This window comes from Zalophus californianus, chromosome 17 (genome assembly GCF_009762305.2).
Source record: "Zalophus californianus isolate mZalCal1 chromosome 17, mZalCal1.pri.v2, whole genome shotgun sequence".
Classification (NCBI taxonomy): Eukaryota; Metazoa; Chordata; class Mammalia; order Carnivora; family Otariidae; genus Zalophus; species Zalophus californianus.
The window spans coordinates 47,912,318-47,929,222 of record NC_045611.1 but is presented as its reverse complement, the minus strand read 5'-3'; the positions used below and the strand labels follow the sequence as shown (position 1 = coordinate 47,929,222).

Below are 16,905 nucleotides of genomic sequence, written 5' to 3'. Positions count from 1 at the left end.
GCTCATGCCAAGGCCCGCCCCCTCTTCTCTACTCTCCAATGGCATTCCTGGATTTACGAGGCGGGAGTGGGAGGGGCCAGATTGTTAGTAAACGCGGAGCCACGTGCGGGCGCGGGTCCTGGCGCCCCGGACCGGCGCGTGCGCACTGGATACGCAGCCAGTACGCAAGCGCGCGCTTTAGGGCGGAAGCGAGAGTCCGCAGCAGCACGTGGGGTCTGGGGCGATGGAGGGGGCGATGCTGGCTGACGCCAAGATCCGCACTGAGTCCGGAACAGAGTCTGGCCCACGGGTCTCGGGCTGCAGCCTCCGGCACTTTGCGTGTGAACAGAACCTGCTCTCCCGGCCTGACGGCTCTGCTTCTTTCCTGCAAGGTAAGAACTTAATCTAGGTAAATACTGCGCGGGCCATGTTGGCCACGTTGTATTTGTTTTAGAAAGATGTTACAGTGTACCATGCAAAGGAGTGCCACTAGCTGATAAATGTCCCTGCTGGACTGTTGCAGTTCTTGCCCGGGGGGATGCTACCGGATGTGCCAGAATAACATATCTCTTCTTCCCGCCTACAGGGGAGACGGTATCGCCAATCCTGTCAAATACTCAGATGAGAGAGGGGCAGACCTCCTCATAAGACCAAATACTCCAGAATAGAAAAGCGCTCCCCACCAGAGTAAATATCTCTCTTGACTAATTTCGTTTTCCGCCTCCCCCACGCACACGCGGGGTCCATACACGCCAGGCTGAGGCAAACCTGTCCATATGCATAAATACCCTAGATTGGTAGATCACCACCACCGGCCTCATTACTCTGGACTGTGGCATGTCTTTTACCCAAATAAATACTTTTCAGATTAAGAGTGATGTCCCCCCTTCTAACCCCAGAGATGCGGTAAATATCCCTTTGTGATACACATCTCTCCATATGAGTCTTTCCCTAAGTTTGGGGCAGGTCTTCCCTTTTGGGTAAATATCCCCTTGCCCTAGCCAAATGCATCTCAAACTAGACTCAACTCCCTGACCCAGGTAAACATTCCTCTCGAGATAGGCCTAAGGATCACCCCCATAAATACTTCAGTCTCCTCACTAGGGTCATTACCTTCTGCCCAAGTGCAAAACCTGTTTTCATTCGTTCCTTGATTGAACACATATGTTTGCATGCTAAGCACTGTTCTGGGCATTGGGAATACGTTGATAAAAAAGATTTTAATTCCTGACCTAACAGTTTACATTCTAGTCGGGGAGACAGCCAAAGATAAGTAAGTAAAATATATAAGGAAATGCTGTGGAGGAAAATACAGTAGGGAAGGGGGAATAGGGTGTGCCAGAGAGGATTGCGCTTTTTTTTTTTTTTTTTAAGATTTTATTTTTGACAGAGAGAGAGTGTGTACAAGCAGGGGAAGCAGCAGGCAGAGGGAGAGGGAGAAGCAGGCCTCCCGCCAAGCAGGAAGCCTGATGTGGGGCTCGATCCCAGGACCCTGGGATCATGACCTGAGCCGAAAGCAGACGCTTAACCATCTGGGCCACCCAGGGGCCCCAAGGATTGCGCTCTTAACAGGATGGTCAGAAAAGGCCTTGATGAGATGGTAACATTTGAATAAAGAGCTAAAGGTAAGGGAGCAAACCCTAAAGGTACCAGGAGGAAAAGCATACCGAGGGTGGAGAACGGGGCGGGGGGGGGGGGGGGGGGGGGGGGCAAAGGCCCTGAGGCAAGGACGTGCCTGGTTTGTTTGAGGCATTGTCTGCAGATGGTGTGGCTGAAGCAGTGAGGAGGCTGGAGAGAGCTAAGGAGGATGGCCTGTCATTTGAGGCCCAGTGAATGAGCTGGGGGCCACTGCTCCCAGATTTTGCTCAGAGCGGTGTCATGATCTGAATATATTTGAACAGACTCTCTCTGGCTGTGGGGTTGACTGTATGGGAGAGAGGGGAGATAGTGTTGGCTCAGACCAGAGTGGAAGCAGTGGAGATGGTGAGATTCGGGGTGTATATTGACAGTAAAACTGAGGGCGCCTGGGTGGCACAGTTGGTGAAGCGACTGCCTTCGGCTCAAGTCATGATCCCAGGGTCCTGGGACCGAGCCCCACGTCAAGCTCCCTGCTCAGCGGGGAGCCTGCTTCTTCCTCTCCCTCTGCCTGCTTATGCTCTCTATCTCTCTGTCAAATAAATAAATAAAATCTTTAAAAAAAAAAAAAGAAAGTAAAACTGACAAAATCCGTAGGTGGTTTGGTGTTGGGGTGTGAAAAAGAGAGGGATAACAACCGAGGTGTTTTTCCCGAATCAGCTGTGCTGGCAGAAGCTGAGGAGGTCAGTTTGGAACATTAAGTTTGCAGGGCCTGGTAGACATCACAGTGACCACATGGACAGGGCAGTAGGACATACAAGTCTGCAGTTCAGAAGAGAGACCCCATCTGGACATATAATTTGGAATCCTCTGGCTATAGATGGTATTTCAAGCCACTGATTGGATGAAATCAAGAAAACGAGTATAGCTGGGAAAGAGAAGACGTCGCAGGACTCAACCCTGGGTCCTCTAACCTGTAAGGAGCTAGGAAAAGAGAGAAGAGCAGCCAGGAACGCAGGAGGAAAACCAAGAGAGGGCACTGACCTGGGGCCCGAAGAAGTGTTTGAGATGTAAGGGCCCACCAGCTGCATCCATCCTCCAGACCTGTAACTGGACAGTCTGGACGTATGTCATCTGTGACGCCGTCAAGAGCTGCTCTGGTTGGGGCGCCTGGGTGGCTCAGTCGTTGGGCGTCTGCCTTCGGCTCGGGTCATGGTCCCAGGGTCCTGGGATCGAGCCCCGCATCGGGCTCCCTGCTCGGTGGGAAGCCTGCTTCTCCCTCTCCCACTCCCCCTGCTTGGGTTCCCTCTCTCGCTGTGTCTCTGTCAGATGAATAAATAAAATCTAAAAAGAAAAAAAAAAAGCTGCTCCGGTGGAGTGGTGGGGTCGGGACGGAGAAGAAAAAGACAGCAAGTTAGAGACATGTCTTTAGGAGCTTTGCTGTACAGGGATCAGATACATGGGGCAGGAGTTGAAGGTGGATGTGGGTGCAGAGAAGAGAGAATTGTGGGAGCCACGTCCTTGAGAACGTGACAGGGAGGGTCTCCCTAGGTTCATGGGGGCCACAGGCAGCTCGTCCGGACTAACAAGAATGAAGACCACCGTGTGGATCTCATTCTGTCGGTGTAGTTGAGTTCCCCTCTGAGGGCGGATTCTCCGGGAGCCAAGAGAATCCCTCAGTTCTGCAGCTCCTCCTCCCCAACCCAGGAAAGGTGCCCTGACCCCGGGGACCTTCCCACGTCCTCCCCGAGACTTAGCTCTTCTGCTCCATTCACATGCCTGGAGTTTCTTCAACGTCAGAAATATTGAGGAGGGTGGGCCCTCCCCTGTTCTAAAACTCCCAAACCCCGGGACCCTGTGCAGACCCTGGAGAGCGTGTCCCACCCGCTTCTGGCCTCGGCATCTCGCATGGGGTTGTTAAAAAGGCGGAGTCCCAGAATGCACCGCGCACCTGCCGAGGCTGGCCCCTCTCCACTTGAAAGCACCGCGAAGATTCTGTGTGCAGGCCGGTGTTTTGAAGCTGTGCTCCCACTCTGTGTTTCCCACTACAGATTGTGGGCCCAGCTGGAATGGCTCGTGGAGCTCTGGGGGAGGGGGCTGGGTGTCAGGATCTTCTCAAGCTCCCCAGTGATTCCAGTGTGCAGCCGATTCCAGTGTGCAGCCGGGCTTGAGAACCACAGCTGCATTCCATAGTGTTTGTTTTTGTTTTTAAATGGAATAGAGTAGGGGCGCTGGGCTGGCTCCATCCAAGGAGCATGCAACCCTTGATTCCAGGGTGGTGAGTTCGAGCCCCACGTGGGGTGTGGAGGTCACTTAAAAATAAAAGTAAATAGGGAAAAATAAATTAACTGGAATAGAGTAGAAAGCATCAGAGTGTGTTGGAGCAGTGACAGTAAGAATTGTTTTGTGAGGCCTTTGTTCTGTTTACACACACAGACATTTGCATGAGTTTGGAGTGGCGCCCATGAAATATAGGTCTTATTGGGAGTTATGGTGAGAAAAGTTCAGAAGCCCCTGGTGTAGTCCAGTCTCTTCATTTTGTAGAGGATAAAACTGAGGCCCAGAGAAGTGAGCACAATCAGCCAAGGTTACAGAGCCAGCAGGAGGCAGACAGGACTGGAAGCCAGGCTGCTTCTAACCCCCCCCTTTTTTTTTTAAAGATTTCATTTATTTGACAGAGCACAAACAGGGGGAGCGGCAGGCAGAGGGAGAGGGAGAAGCAGACTCCCCTTTCTCAGGGGTCCCAACTCCTGCAGAGTCTGGGGACGTGAGCCTGAGGGAAGAGAGCCAGGTTGGAGGAAGCTTTGGAAGGAGCTGAGACCAACTGCAGTAAGGGGGAGGAAGGTTAGCTCTCGGGAAGAACTTCCTGTTCAAGTAAACAATAGCTAAAGTCAACAACTCTGCATGTGCCCCGCAGTGTCCTCAGTGTCTTATGTGGCTCACGTGATTGACATGATGGGCGAGGCACCATTTTCATCCCCATTTCACAGATGAGGAAGCATAGGCAGAGACGTGAGTGAAGCAGATGCTCAGAGCATCACTGCCAGCAGATGGTGGGCTGGACTGGGGGTGATGGGGGTGGGGAGGCCTGGCTGCTGGCCTGGTCCCCACACTCTTCAGGGTGCTGCGCTGGCCCCCCTCCCCCCAGGAAAGCAAGATGTGCATGAGACCTGCCCTGCTGTCTCCCCAGGGGATACGTCGGTCCTGGCGGGCGTGTATGGGCCAGCCGAGGTGAAGGTCAGCAAAGAGATCTTCAACAAGGCCACCCTGGAGGTGATCCTGCGGCCAAAGATCGGGCTGCCTGGTAATTGGGCCCAGCAGGGTCGCCAGCTTCTTCCTCACTGCTGTCTCCGGTATCCCCTCCGCCCTCACCCCGCCCCCCCGGCTCTTGGTGTTTCCTGCCCGCCTTGGTCTGCCCTCCCTCCCTCCTTTTCCCTGGCTCTATCCCTCCTCCTTTTCTCTAACCTGTCATTCCACTCATTTACAGTCCATTCATTTACTCGCCCCCTCACTCCCGGGGCTGGATTCATGGGGATGGGAGTGGGCAGCAGCCGGGGACAACGGAACTCTGGGGTTTTCCTCCCGCAAGAGGCTCCCTTGCTGGACGCCAGAGGGGGCAGGGGTGAGGTGGATATCGGTCAGGCCCTGCCTCCTTCCCACTGGGGATCCTCTGTCACCCGTGCAGGGTCCTGCGCCAACCCTGGCGGAGACGGCAGGCTCTTTCCAGAGGCCTTGGGTGGGGCATATGGAGGAAGGTGAGCCAGATGGAAGGGAAGAGGCTGACAACCCCACCCCACCCCACCCCTGATTTCCCCAGGCGTCGCGGAGAAGAGCCGGGAGCGGCTGATCAGGAACACGTGTGAAGCTGTGGTATTGGGAACGCTGCACCCCCGCACCTCCATCACTGTGGTGCTGCAGGTCGTCAGCGATGCTGGCTCTGTATCCTTTCCCCTGGGCCGCCACCTCCAAGAAGTCCTCCAGAAGCTCCCTGATGGCCTCCCTTGCTCGGTTAGCCAGAAGGCCTCCAAACACTTGATAGATATCCACTTGTTGAAGAACAGAATAGCAGACACAGCTTGAGGACTTACTGAGTGCCTGACACATACTAACTCAATTCTCACAGCATAACAAATAGGCGCCACTTTCATAATCCCTGTGTTCCAAATGGGGAAACTAAGGCACGGCAAGGTCAATTCCTATCTAGTGATTGGCAGAGCCAGGATTTGAGCCCAAGCCATCTGCTCCCAGAGCCCAATGCCCCTGGCAGATGGGTGTTCTTGTGTCTTCATGTTTGAGGTGAGGAAGCAGGCCCCGAGAGGGAAAGTTGCTTGCCCAGGGTCACACAGCTGGAAGTCAGCAGAGACAGAACTCACGCCCAGGCCTGACTGCCTGCAAAGCCTGTGCCATTGACCTCCACTCTGCCCTGGCGCAATGCTAGGGGAGTCCTGAGCAGGCAGAGCAGTTGGGTCAGCAGCTTGGCAGAGAAAGATCCCCGTGGTTTGGTGAGAGGTTGGGGCCGAGGACCAGAAGTGGGCGTTTCTAGAGGGGCTTCACAGAGCAGGAAACTGAAGCCCAGAAGGGAGGTAGTGGAGGGGCAGTGGCAGAGCTGGGACTGACTGACCCTAAAGCTGGACCCTTAGCCACCGTGATGGGGTTGGAGGCAGAGACTAGAGGAAACTGAGGCAGGGCCGGCTGTCTGGCTCCAGGCCCGGGCTCGCTCCTCCCTCTGTCACCTGGTGGTGGCTGCCTCCACATGTGATTGTGGGCGGTTCCTCCCCTCCCCACCCTGTTTCCCAGAAAGTGCTTGGCACGTGCTTCAGGACAAATCTGTCGAGTATCGTTATGACCCCTGATTGAGGCTCAAGAGAGAGTAAGTCACTTGCTCAAGCTCACACAGCTGAGAGGTGGCAAAGGCGGGTCAGGAACCCAAGGCTGCCTGATTCCAGAACCACCTAGAAGCACTGTGCCCTCCCGCCTCCCCGTGATCAGTTAGGGAAATCGGCCACAAGCGCTGGCGGGCGGAATGGGGGCATGGGCGCGCTCTGCGGGCCATCCCTGTGGTGGGAGCGCTTCTTAACCCTGCCCTGTGGCACCTAGCTCCTGGCCTGTTGCCTGAACGCCTCCTGCATGGCCTTGGTGGACGCAGGGGTGCCCATGCGGGCCCTCTTCTGTGGGGTCACCTGTGCTCTGAACTCTGACGGCACCCTTGTGCTGGATCCCACAGCCAAGCAAGAAAAGGTAGGTTTGAAGGCCGGGCTGGTGAACGGCTGTGAGCAGACACTGCCCCTCGCGGCCTTGCTTCCCCGAAACACTTGGCTCCTATCACGTCGGTCCCAGTTGGTAAGCTCGGGTCTGTTCTTCAGGGCAGGTGCTAGAACCCCAGCTCAGACCCACTTAAGTTAAAAGGGAACGTATGGACCTTCACTATGAAACTCAGAACAGAGGTCCAGCTAGACCCAGGGTCTCAAATACCATAAGGATTTCCTCATCTGGCTTCTCAGCCTCGGCTGTCTTATGCACATTGGTTCCATTCGGTTCCATTCTCTAGCCAGCATCTTGCCCGAGCCTGTGATCAGCCCCTAGAGCTCCATGCTTTCCTCACCAACTCAAGTTCACAGCGCCCAGGGCTCTGGTTATTCCGAGATATTCACCCCGTCCTGTGATGGGCGCATCCCGTCAGGAAAGCCGAACCCACCTGAGGTATTTCAGACCAGCCAGGGAATTTACCGCAGGAAATGGGTCATGATTGTGTTGGAAGAGCCGAAGGAGCAAACAGGAGGGAGGGCAATACCCAGAGACTAACAGCCTGTAGGGAGCTCCCAGTCTGCGCTGTTGGGAGTCACAGGTGGGTCTGGGCACACATGAGGCATCCTGGCTTGGCCCTGGAGCCCCCCCGCCAGCATCCACAACACAGCCCCTGCTTCTGTCAGAGTGACGACGGGATGTGGCCCTCCCTCCTTCAGCCTCCCCCCAGATTACTGGGGGCACCTAACTGGCCAGGGAGTCTGGGAAACAGTTTGCCAGCTTTCAGCCCTGGTGGGACAGAGCTGGGAAGGGGAGCGGGGGGCTGAGAGGTACTGGCTGATGACTGGCCATGCGGCCACCCCTACAGGCAGAAATACTGTGTCCGAAGCCCCTGTTGGGACCATGTGGGTGGCATCGGGGCATAGGAAGCACTTCACAGAAGGAAAGGCCAAGAGCATTGCCCAGGGAAGCAGGGGCGGTGCATAGACAAAACCAGGGGAAACCTACACTTGGGAGTGTGGGCTGGGGGAAGGGTAGGTCCCCTCTTTGGGACTAGCTGAGACTCTGCCTGAGGGGAGAGTCCAGGTGTCCTACCTACCTCATCCCTAGGAGGCCCGGGCAGTCCTGACCTTTGCGCTCGACAGCGTGGAACGGAAGCTGCTGATGTCTACCACCAAGGGGCTCTACTCCGATGCTGAGGTACCGGTGTGGAGATGGGGTGAAGGCCAGATCCCTCCTGGATGTGAGGTCTTGTTGGGACCCTGAGAGGTTGAAGGAGAGCCCCTTCCTTATGTCCCTTCTGTATGTAAAAGGCATTTTCAAACGTAGTAGGCACAGAAACCCTTTTGGGAATTTTAAAGGGAAGCTCCAGTCATGAGAGCAGAGGAGGAGAGAGCTCAGGTTGAGATCGGGAGGTGAGGCACCTCCAGCTCAGAGCAGTGCGCTCCCAGAATCCCAGTGCTCTGGTCTCCGAGCGCACTTCCGACCCATTCCTCCTATGAGCCTAGGAATGTGTGGTGCTCAGGAGCTGGGGTCCCAGATTCCACGGCTTCCAAGATGATCTGGCATCACAGGGCCTGTGGCTCAGAAATTCTAGGTCTCCAGTTGGAGATGGGCCAGGTTCATGAGGCCTCTTCCAGGGGTCAGGATGCCTGGTTCCACCTGTCCATGCTCGTGGAGCTGCCGGAATTGGACCCCCAAAGCCCCCCCCCTTTTCTCTGTTCCCCGTCTAAGAAAGAGCCCACCAAGTGGGGAAGAAATAAAGGCCTTTGAAATATTCCCCTGGCCACCTACCCTACTGTAGGGGAGGCAGGAGGCCTGGGAGCTCCAGGAACCAGCCGGGGTCAGGGCAGGCTGTGGGGTCAGCCGGGCAGGAGCCGGGAGGCCCCAGCACCACCAGCTCTCTCTCCACCTCCAGCTGCAGCAGTGCCTGGCCGCGGCCCAGGCTGCCTCGCAACACGTCTTCCACTTCTACCGGGAATCGCTGCAGAGGCGTTACTCCAAGAGCTGAGACAAGCCGGGGCAGGGCGCCCCTCCCGTGGCCGCCGCCGCCCCCCACTACCTCCACGGAAAATAAACCAGCAGCCGGCCTCGCCTCTCAGTCCCTGTGCACTACGATGAGCTTGTGGGCCTGGGGACACGGACCCACCCTACCGCCCCCGAAAGCCTTTCCGACTGGGAAACCCCCCTTCCCCACCCGCCACCTGTGGGGCACCCAGGGTAAAGGATGACCCCCCCCCCCCCGCCAGGTCCCAGGTTCAAGGAGCAGCAGGGTGAGGGGCAAAGAAAATCAGTGTTTGTCAGGTGGTGGTAAATGCCATGAAGAAAGCAAAGAGCAGGGAAGGGGTTTGGGGAGGGTGAATTTAATACGTTAGGGACATCTGTGGGGGGCGGGCTGGGGGGGTGCATCCAAGGGAAGCCCGGGAGGAGGCCTGCGGGAGGTGGGGGACCAGCAAGGCTTCCGTGTGGCTCTGTGGTGGTGGCTGGAGCAGAGCTGAGATGGGTCGGGGAGGGAACGGGCACGGTGGTGAGGCCCTGCGGGTCTTGGCATCCCGGTCTTAACCTGAAGAAACAAGCTCAGCAGCCAGTGAACTGCCAAATGTCACCAGCTAGTCCGAGTCCAGCCCCAGAGCCTGTCACTGCTCAGAAAGGCTGGGGAGACACCAGCACGGTCCTGACTGCGGTTCCCCATCTGTAACCGGAAGTGACGGAGGCCCATGTTTCTCATGGCGGAGGGCGCATGGAAATATGGGGGGGTTAGTTGCCGTTTGACCGCTCGGTCCCTCACCCCCCGTATTTAGTGGGCAGGAGCTAAGAACATGAGAGCATCCCTTGAGTAACTGTCCCACAGCTGGGCCACATGGTCGCCAGATTCTGTGGGGCACTGACATTTCGGGGTTTGCAGTGAAAATTATATGTCTGGCGGGCCCTCTGCTGCGTGCTTCACATGCTTGAACTAGTTCACACAGTTCCCACAATTGCCCCCTTGGAGCCTGTGTCATTTTCGTCCCCAGTAACCGAGAAGGAGAAGCATCAAAGTCTTTAGCTTGAAATTCTGTTCCGTAAGACTCAGGAGAACTCCAAACAGAAAAGTGTTTTCTTCTAGTAAGATCCACTGGAATGGCATTAAACAGAGAAACTAAACCACCTGTCATACCATTACTTGGTCATCTCTCAGGCCCGCTCAGTGAGCACGCCTTGCCTCTGGGGAGCACTCGGGGGTCCGTCTGCTGGCGGGGGCGGGGGGGGGGGCAGGCTGCTAGTGCGCTAGTGCCTTAAGTTTCCAGCCCTCCTGGTCTCTGGCCATGTGATTCCCATGGGGTGCCTCAGCTCCTGGGGCCATCTTTCTCCCCCAGAAGCCTGCACAGAATGAGGCCAACGGGAAAGGAGGGCCAAGAGGTGGAGAGACCAGACCGTTCATTTCATTTGAGCCCCCAAGTCCAGTTTCTGCCACTTGCTATGGGAAGAGCTCAGACGGATACTGCCCTCTACAGGTGTGACCCATTCGGTCCTCCCCAGAGCTCCCAGGGGTGGAGAAAGTCCCATTTTGCAGAAGGGAAAATGTGAGGCTCAAAGAGAAGTCACTTGGGCCAAGGTGGCACAGCTAAGGAGAAGTAAGCCCTTGGAACCCGGCTCTCCCTAATTCTCTACAGACCACGGTGCTTCGGAAAACATTCTGCAGTTGGGAACCCTCTGCCCCTCGGATTCCCCCTTCTCCAGCTCCAAGGTCTCTGGGGACAGCCTGTCGTCACCCTGACCTGGTCTCAGTGCCCCGATCTCCCTCCTTCCTCCCCCCCACCCCCAACACGCGCACACACACAGGTTTGGCTGCAAGAGTGGAGTTTAATCTCACGCTGTGGCGGCCGCCGCCTCATCCACCCGGATTCTCCACGTTGCCCGCCGACACACCCGGGTCCCGGCCCCTGATTCACAGTGGGGGCCGCAGGGGCAACTAGGGCGGCTCTCGGGAGGCCAGGTAGGCGGCCAGGGTCACCAGGGCGGCTGCATATGTGCACACGCCCAGCCCGACGGCGAGGACCCCCAGCAGGAAGGCGCGGCGGGAGGCAGCCCCTGCCCCCTGGACGTCCCCCTTGGCCCAAGCCTTGTTGGTCTGTGGAGGCGTTGGGCAGCGGTGACTCAGGCATCCCCTCATCACACCCCGCTGCCCGCAGCCCCAGACCCTTCCCCTGCGCCCGCCCACACCGGCACACCCACGGGCTCATTCATAGATTCCAAAACCAGGGAGCAGCTACTGCGGGTCAGGCACAGCTGGGCACAGCTGACCTGGGGTGGCTAGTAAGAACAGACCTCTATTACTCGGTGCCACCGTTCTAACTCATTTGAGCTTCACGGTGACCCAGAGGGAGGAATTATTCCCATTTCACAGTTGAGGACAAGGAGGCACAGGGAGGTTAAGTGGCTTGCCCAAAACTCGTAACGGGGTGTGTCAGACCTAGGATTTGAGCTCAGGTTCCTAACCACCGCTCTGGGCTTTCACTCTGAGACACTCATTTTACCTTCCCATGTTTCTGTGCCGATCCTTCTCTCCACCTTTGTTCCCCCAACCCACTGCCGCCCCCCATGCATAGCACCTCTGTTTCGTTCTGAATGCACCTTTTCTCTTCTATCCAGCCCCCTCCCGGCCCCACCCACAGACTGACCTTCTGGGCCAGGCAGAAGGCAGCGATGCCCACAGGCCAGAAACAGCATAACATGGAAAAAACAGCCAAGCCGAGGTGGTCGTGGGGTAGGAGTGGGGAGAGAAGGCTGCCCCCGTCCCAGTCCGAGTCGCTGTCACTGGATGACGCATCCTGTGGGTAGGAAAGGGCCTGAGTGGGCTTCTCCGCCCATCTTCCCTGCCCCGTTGCTCTGCTCCCTGTAGCCCCCAAAGACCCATACCAGGGCCTTCCCCAGAAACACCAAAAAGAGGAAACTGTTCCAGGAAGTAGGCTCTTAACTCTCTCCAGCCTGGATCCTCTTGAGGGGAAGCTATGCAACCTCTCTCCAAAGAAGAACCCCCATCCACAGCCAAAGCTGTATGTTCGGTGTCAAAGACTTCACAAAGTCCCACCACGGATACTACAATTTCAGAGTTAAAACTGGAGGCAGACACCAATGGGGACAGGAACCAGCAAAAAGTTGGAGACAGAGAGACAGCTCTGGTGGTCTAAGTTACTAGGACAAACCTGTCAGCTGAAAACTAAATTCTAGATTAAAAAAAAAAGTTTGCTTTTTTTAAATCTTGCATTAAATAGCTCGCATGATTTTAAGCAATTCTTGTAAGGCCAAAACTGCAATTAAAATCCAAGTTGGGGGCGCCTGGGTGGCTCAGTCATTAAGCGTCTGCCTTCGGCTCAGGTCATGATCCCAGGGTCCTGGGATCGAGCCCCGCATCGGGCTCCCTGCTCGGCGGGAAGCCTGCTTCTCCCTCCCCCACTCCCCCTGCTTGTGTGCCCTCTCTCACTGTGTCTCTCTCTGTCAAATAAGTAAAATCTTTGAAAAAAAAAAAAATCCAAGTTAGCAGAGAGGGCAAACAAACAGAGAAGGCTTCTTTTGGCCCTGCAGCCAATTGTCAATCCCAGAAAAATAACCTCTCAATCCAGCCGTGAACTAGATGAAAAGTGATCTCTAACCACCGTTGTGCCCCCAGGCAGCTAGCTGGCAGAAGCAAACCAACTCCTCTCTGGAGAAAGGTACGTACCTTCAGTCTAGGCCTCAAAATAATTTTTCCTAAAGATAGTTTTTGAACTGTGATGACCAGCATACAGTCCAAAGATAACCAGGCACACAAGAAACCCTAAATAGCAGAAATAATAAGGCCCTCCCTCAAAATCTTCAAAGAATGGAATTACCAGACATATAACGAGATGTCAAAGTGACCGCAACTGCCTCACTGTGGCGGACGGTGTTTCCAAAAACAGCCACAACCAGCTCTCATCCCACATGCTCTTCTTAGTGTGACTGATACTCTTCCCACCAAGGGGTGAGGTCTGTGTCCCCTCTCCTTGGGTCTGGGCACGCTGTGACTCACTCATAATTGGTAGAATGTGGTGGAAGGGATGCCACATGACTTCCAAGCATAAGTCAGAAAAGGTGAGGCAGTTTCTGCCTTGCTGAAGCACTCGGGCTGGGGGCTGGGGGCACAGTGCTGAAGCCGCCATGTTGTGAGGAGGCCCAAACCAGCCCACAAGGGGAGCCTCAGGCAGAAGCCCCAAGACTACATGGAAAGATACCCACCCAGCGCCCGGTTCCTTCAGCCCCCGACCGTTTCAGCTCCAGCCACTGGCTCACTGCAACCTCGTGAAGACCCTGAGGTAGAACCACCCAACCCAGGCCCTCCCAAATTCCTGACCTGTGGAAACCATGAGCCATAATGATTGTTGCTGTTTTAAGCAACTGAGTTTCGGGGTGATTTCTAATGCAGGAATAGTAACTGGAAAACCATGTGTAGGTAATAAAAGACGAGCGGGGAGTCTGGCTGGCTCAGTTGGTAGGGTGTGCAACTCTTGATCTCGGGGTTGTGAGTTCGAGCCCCAAGCTGGGTGTAGAGAGAACTCAAAATCTTTTTTAAAAATAAATCAGTAAGTAAAAGACAAGCTTCACAGTATACACAAGGAAGAAGAAATTATACAAATTAACACATTAATTTGAAAAAAAGAGACCAGGACTGACACACACACAGAGAGAGAGAGAGAGATGAAAAGACAGAGAACAGGGGAGTCAGAAATCAGAGGGAAGACAGAGAGCCAAAGGTGCGGGAAGAAATGAGGGACAAATCTGGAGAGAAAAAGGTGAAACCAGGGGAGGCATAAAATAGGCAAAACCACAACTGGACATCTAGGAAGTCCCCACACAGTTGGGAAGTGAGACTCCAGGCTGAAGGCAGATACCCCAGCCTCCCACCTACCCGGGGCTGGCCACAGCCCAGCTCGTTTGCCTCCAAGCCCCCTCCCCCAGCTTCCACTAAGGCCTGCTGTTCCTACCTCCAGGTCAGGGGGCCCTGGCTCCCCAAGACCAGCGCTCACAGAGGGAAGAGGCGGTGGTAGGAACTGCCAACCCCCCAGGGACTCTGCAAAGGCTGTCTCTCCAAAGGGAGGCCCCAGCTGGGGTTCCCCAGGCTTCTGGATGGGGGGTCCACAGCCCACGCCCGCCAGCAGAGGCTGTTGGAGCTCTCGAAGACTGGGGCTGTCCATGGCTGGGGAGAGGCTCCCACAGGGGTTTCCTGGAGGTAGAGGAAAGAAAAAAGACAAGTTGGAAAAGTCTCACCATCTTTCCCCTGACTCCTGACTCTGGAGAGATTCCTGGCAGACACTAGTTAGTTCATTGACCCTCAGACTAACGCGTTTGACAGAGACTGAAACTGAGGCCCACAGAATAAAAGAGGCTGGGCCAAGTTGTGAAGAGAATTCGCGGGGTCTAGATATTCAGTTCTGGGATTCTGTCTCCTCGGGCAAAAACCACATACCTGTTGCGCACTTATTCCAAACCATGCTTTGCACACTTACTTGCCCCATGAACCACACATCCCCTGTGCCTACAAGTCTGCACCCTGAATACCCAAGTCCCCTGCTACACATACTCAACCAGGCAAGCCCAACCCCCACCTCCAGGCACTCATCTCCCAAAGGGCTCCTTGTATACTTGCCCTGAACAACATCAGTTCCCATTAAATACCCCTCTGGAGCCCCCAACCTTCTTACACACTCCTCCCAAATGACCCCTTGCACACTCCTAATCCCCCCAGCATCAGATCCCCTATTTGCACATATAAGCACAGGTTTTCCACGCAAGCACCCCATCACTTACTTCCCTTGAACACCTGCCGTAGACACCCGGTCCACGCATCCCTCCCCTACCCCACCCACATCCCCTACGGCGCTACACAATTACCTGCACACCCACTAACTCCCCTACGCCTCCTCTTTTACCAGAATCCACCTTTGCAACATTCCCCCATAACAGCCCCAACCCACCACACTCATACACACTCAACCACAAGGAATACTGCCACCCCACGATCCCCCCCGGGGCCTCCCAAGCCTCCCGCCCTCGTTCCAAACCTGGCTGGAGCCGATTTCCTCACCAAGGCTTCGCCTCCCCATCCCCAACACTAGGACCGGGCGGAGGGGCCGTGCCGCCCACCTGTGCCCCTCACTCACCGCCCACGGCCATATGTCGGGACCTCCCGGGCCCCTGCACCGACACCCGCCCCGACCCTGCGCCCCGCAAGTGGCACGGAACTCAGGGAGGCCCGCGCTCCCCGGGACCCCGGGCCTGGGGGGCGCGGGGTCTGCGCGTTGCGCTGGGCTCCCCTCTCGGCGCCCCAGGCCCGCAGCGCGCGGGGGCGGGGCTGCGGGCGGCCGGCTCCGCCCTCCGCCGCGGCCGGGGAGGGGGCCTTGAAGGCCGACGTCAGCGCCCAGCGCGGAAACCCTGCCACTGCAGGTGTGCGGGAGCCAGCGCGGGGCGGGGAGGGACTCTGAGGACGGCGGACCCTGCCATCCCGCCCCCGCCCCGAGCCCAGGCCCAAGCGCTGCGGGGAGGAAGAGGGGGCGCCCCCGATTCTCCAGGGCCTTCCTGGCTCGGCCCCGCCTCCACCCCGCCACTCTCCTTGCCCAATACTAATAACAGCCACGGCGGCTAAGTGGGTTCAATGCTCTTGGGGCTGTGCATGGGCACGCACACCCTGATTCCTGAGCACGGCCGAAGAGGCACCGTCAGGTGCTGTGCTGTGGTACGCAGAAGAAAACGGGCGCAGAGAGGCTGGGGACTTGCGGGGCTCACTGAGCGCCGACTGAGGCCGGACCCCTGGCCCGTGCCTGAGACGCTTTACAGTCACCATCGCATTGATTCTTCTCGGCAGCTCTCCCTGTTTCACAGATAAAGAAACTGAGGTTCCGAGCCGTGTGCTCTCTTGGCCGAGGTAAACAACTGGAGCTAAGACCGGCAGATTGCACCCCGGGGCTGTATTCGTAGCCGGCGGGGGGTGGGAGGGTGGGGGGCGGTGGGGGGGGGGTGGGAACGTCCAGGGAAAGAAGGCCGAGGAGGGAGTGGGCCAGGAATGGGGTGATGTGCCGGTTATCAGGTGGTACAAGCGGCGGTCATGCGTCAGTGTTTGGACCCACACAGGCCAGACTGGCCTTCCAGGCTCTTCAAGGCACTTGCTGTGTGACCTCTGGATGACGGCATCACCTCTCTGAACCCTAACTCTTTCATTTGTGAAATGGGCGACACACTCCCTGCCTCGTGGATGTAGGTGTAGATCACATACACAGAGCACTCACATCAGGTGTGATAACCAACGTCCCACATTTGCCCAAAGCCTGGCGAATGCAGGCACTCTGAATATAGTTGATGATGTTGAGGGATATCATTATGCAGTACTGGCTCTATCAGTCTGAATAAGAGACCCTCCTCACCCCTCCCTCACGGAGCCCACCCGGCTTGCACCACCTTCTCCTTCCCAGAGGCCCTCCATCTCAGCCAACCCAGTCAGCCAAACTGGAGGATTCCCCTCCCGACGTGGGGCTGGCCAGAGTTCCCTCGCTTGAGGGCTCCAGGGCTCCAGGGCTCCGTGCCAAGAGTCCAGACGCTGGAGTTGGCACGGGCCCCACTCCTGGGGAGAGCAGATGGTGTCTGCAAGTGCACTTGGCTCAGCCAAAGTTTCTGACAGACGACAGGCGGGGAGACCCACCGGAGGCTAGACTAGAGGGACCTGGAGCGGGGTTGTTTTATCTGGGAGAGATAACCTGTCACTAGCGCCTTAACCTGGCTCTGGTTGTTTTTTCATATAGCTTATCACTACGAAACATAGTCTATATTTCTGCTGTTTGTAGTCTGAATCCTCCCTCCATCAGTATCAGCTTCAGGAGGGCTGGGATTTGATCTGATCGCTTTTGTTCACTGCTGTGCCTCAGGGCCTGGAACAGTGCCTGGCACAAAGTAGCCCTTCAATACATATTTGTAGGAAATGGGGGCGGGGGGCACGAATTCCCACCAGCCTCGGTTTTCCACCAAATCTTGGAGAACTTTCTACTATCACTCGGCATATCCGATGACCCAGAAATTCCACTCCAACCAGATGCGAATATATGTCCACCACAAGGCAAA

The 16,905-nt window shown here is 56.3% G+C and overlaps 2 protein-coding genes across 5 annotated transcripts; one reads left to right on the top strand and one right to left on the bottom strand.

The window, feature by feature from the left end:
* The first annotated feature begins 165 nt into the window (after positions 1 to 165).
* On the top strand, positions 166 to 8,899 carry EXOSC5 (exosome component 5). The gene is made up of 6 exons (XM_027620122.2): positions 166 to 371; positions 4,745 to 4,858; positions 5,372 to 5,493; positions 6,652 to 6,792; positions 7,909 to 7,998; positions 8,717 to 8,899. Exons 1-6 carry the CDS (start codon positions 224 to 226, stop codon positions 8,807 to 8,809), a joined length of 708 nt encoding a protein of 235 aa, XP_027475923.1. The 5' UTR covers positions 166 to 223; the 3' UTR covers positions 8,810 to 8,899.
* On the bottom strand, positions 7,956 to 15,535 carry TMEM91 (transmembrane protein 91). 4 transcript variants are annotated; one of them, XM_027620126.1, is made up of 4 exons: positions 14,958 to 15,107; positions 13,782 to 14,020; positions 11,460 to 11,609; positions 7,956 to 8,060 (listed from the first exon to the last, which is right to left on the bottom strand). In XM_027620126.1, exons 1-4 carry the CDS (start codon positions 14,968 to 14,970, stop codon positions 7,983 to 7,985), a joined length of 480 nt encoding a protein of 159 aa, XP_027475927.1. In that variant the 5' UTR covers positions 14,971 to 15,107; the 3' UTR covers positions 7,956 to 7,982. The 4 variants fall into 4 exon arrangements, with proteins under 4 accessions (XP_027475927.1, XP_027475926.1, XP_027475924.1 ...); XM_027620125.1 differs by lacking the exons at positions 7,956 to 8,060; positions 14,958 to 15,107 and adding exons at positions 10,632 to 10,909; positions 15,479 to 15,535; XM_027620123.1 differs by lacking the exon at positions 7,956 to 8,060 and adding an exon at positions 10,632 to 10,909.
* Between the last annotated feature and the right edge of the window lie 1,370 nt (positions 15,536 to 16,905).

Excerpts from the sequence above, each read along its gene's own strand:
- TMEM91 (XM_027620123.1), bottom strand. Across the intron at positions 11,610-13,781 it reads CAGGGCCCCCTGACCTGGAG|GATGCGTCATCCAGTGACAG; the intron begins GTAGGAACAGCA and ends TCCTACCCACAG. Across the intron at positions 10,910-11,459 it reads CCTTCTGCCTGGCCCAGAAG|ACCAACAAGGCTTGGGCCAA; the intron begins GTCAGTCTGTGG and ends ACGCCTCCACAG.
- EXOSC5 (XM_027620122.2), top strand. The coding sequence starts at position 224 with ATGGAGGGGGCGATGCTGGCTGACGCCAAGATCCGCACTGAGTCCGGA. Across the intron at positions 4,859-5,371 it reads GCCAAAGATCGGGCTGCCTG|GCGTCGCGGAGAAGAGCCGG; the intron begins GTAATTGGGCCC and ends TGATTTCCCCAG. Across the intron at positions 5,494-6,651 it reads TCGTCAGCGATGCTGGCTCT|CTCCTGGCCTGTTGCCTGAA; the intron begins GTATCCTTTCCC and ends TGTGGCACCTAG.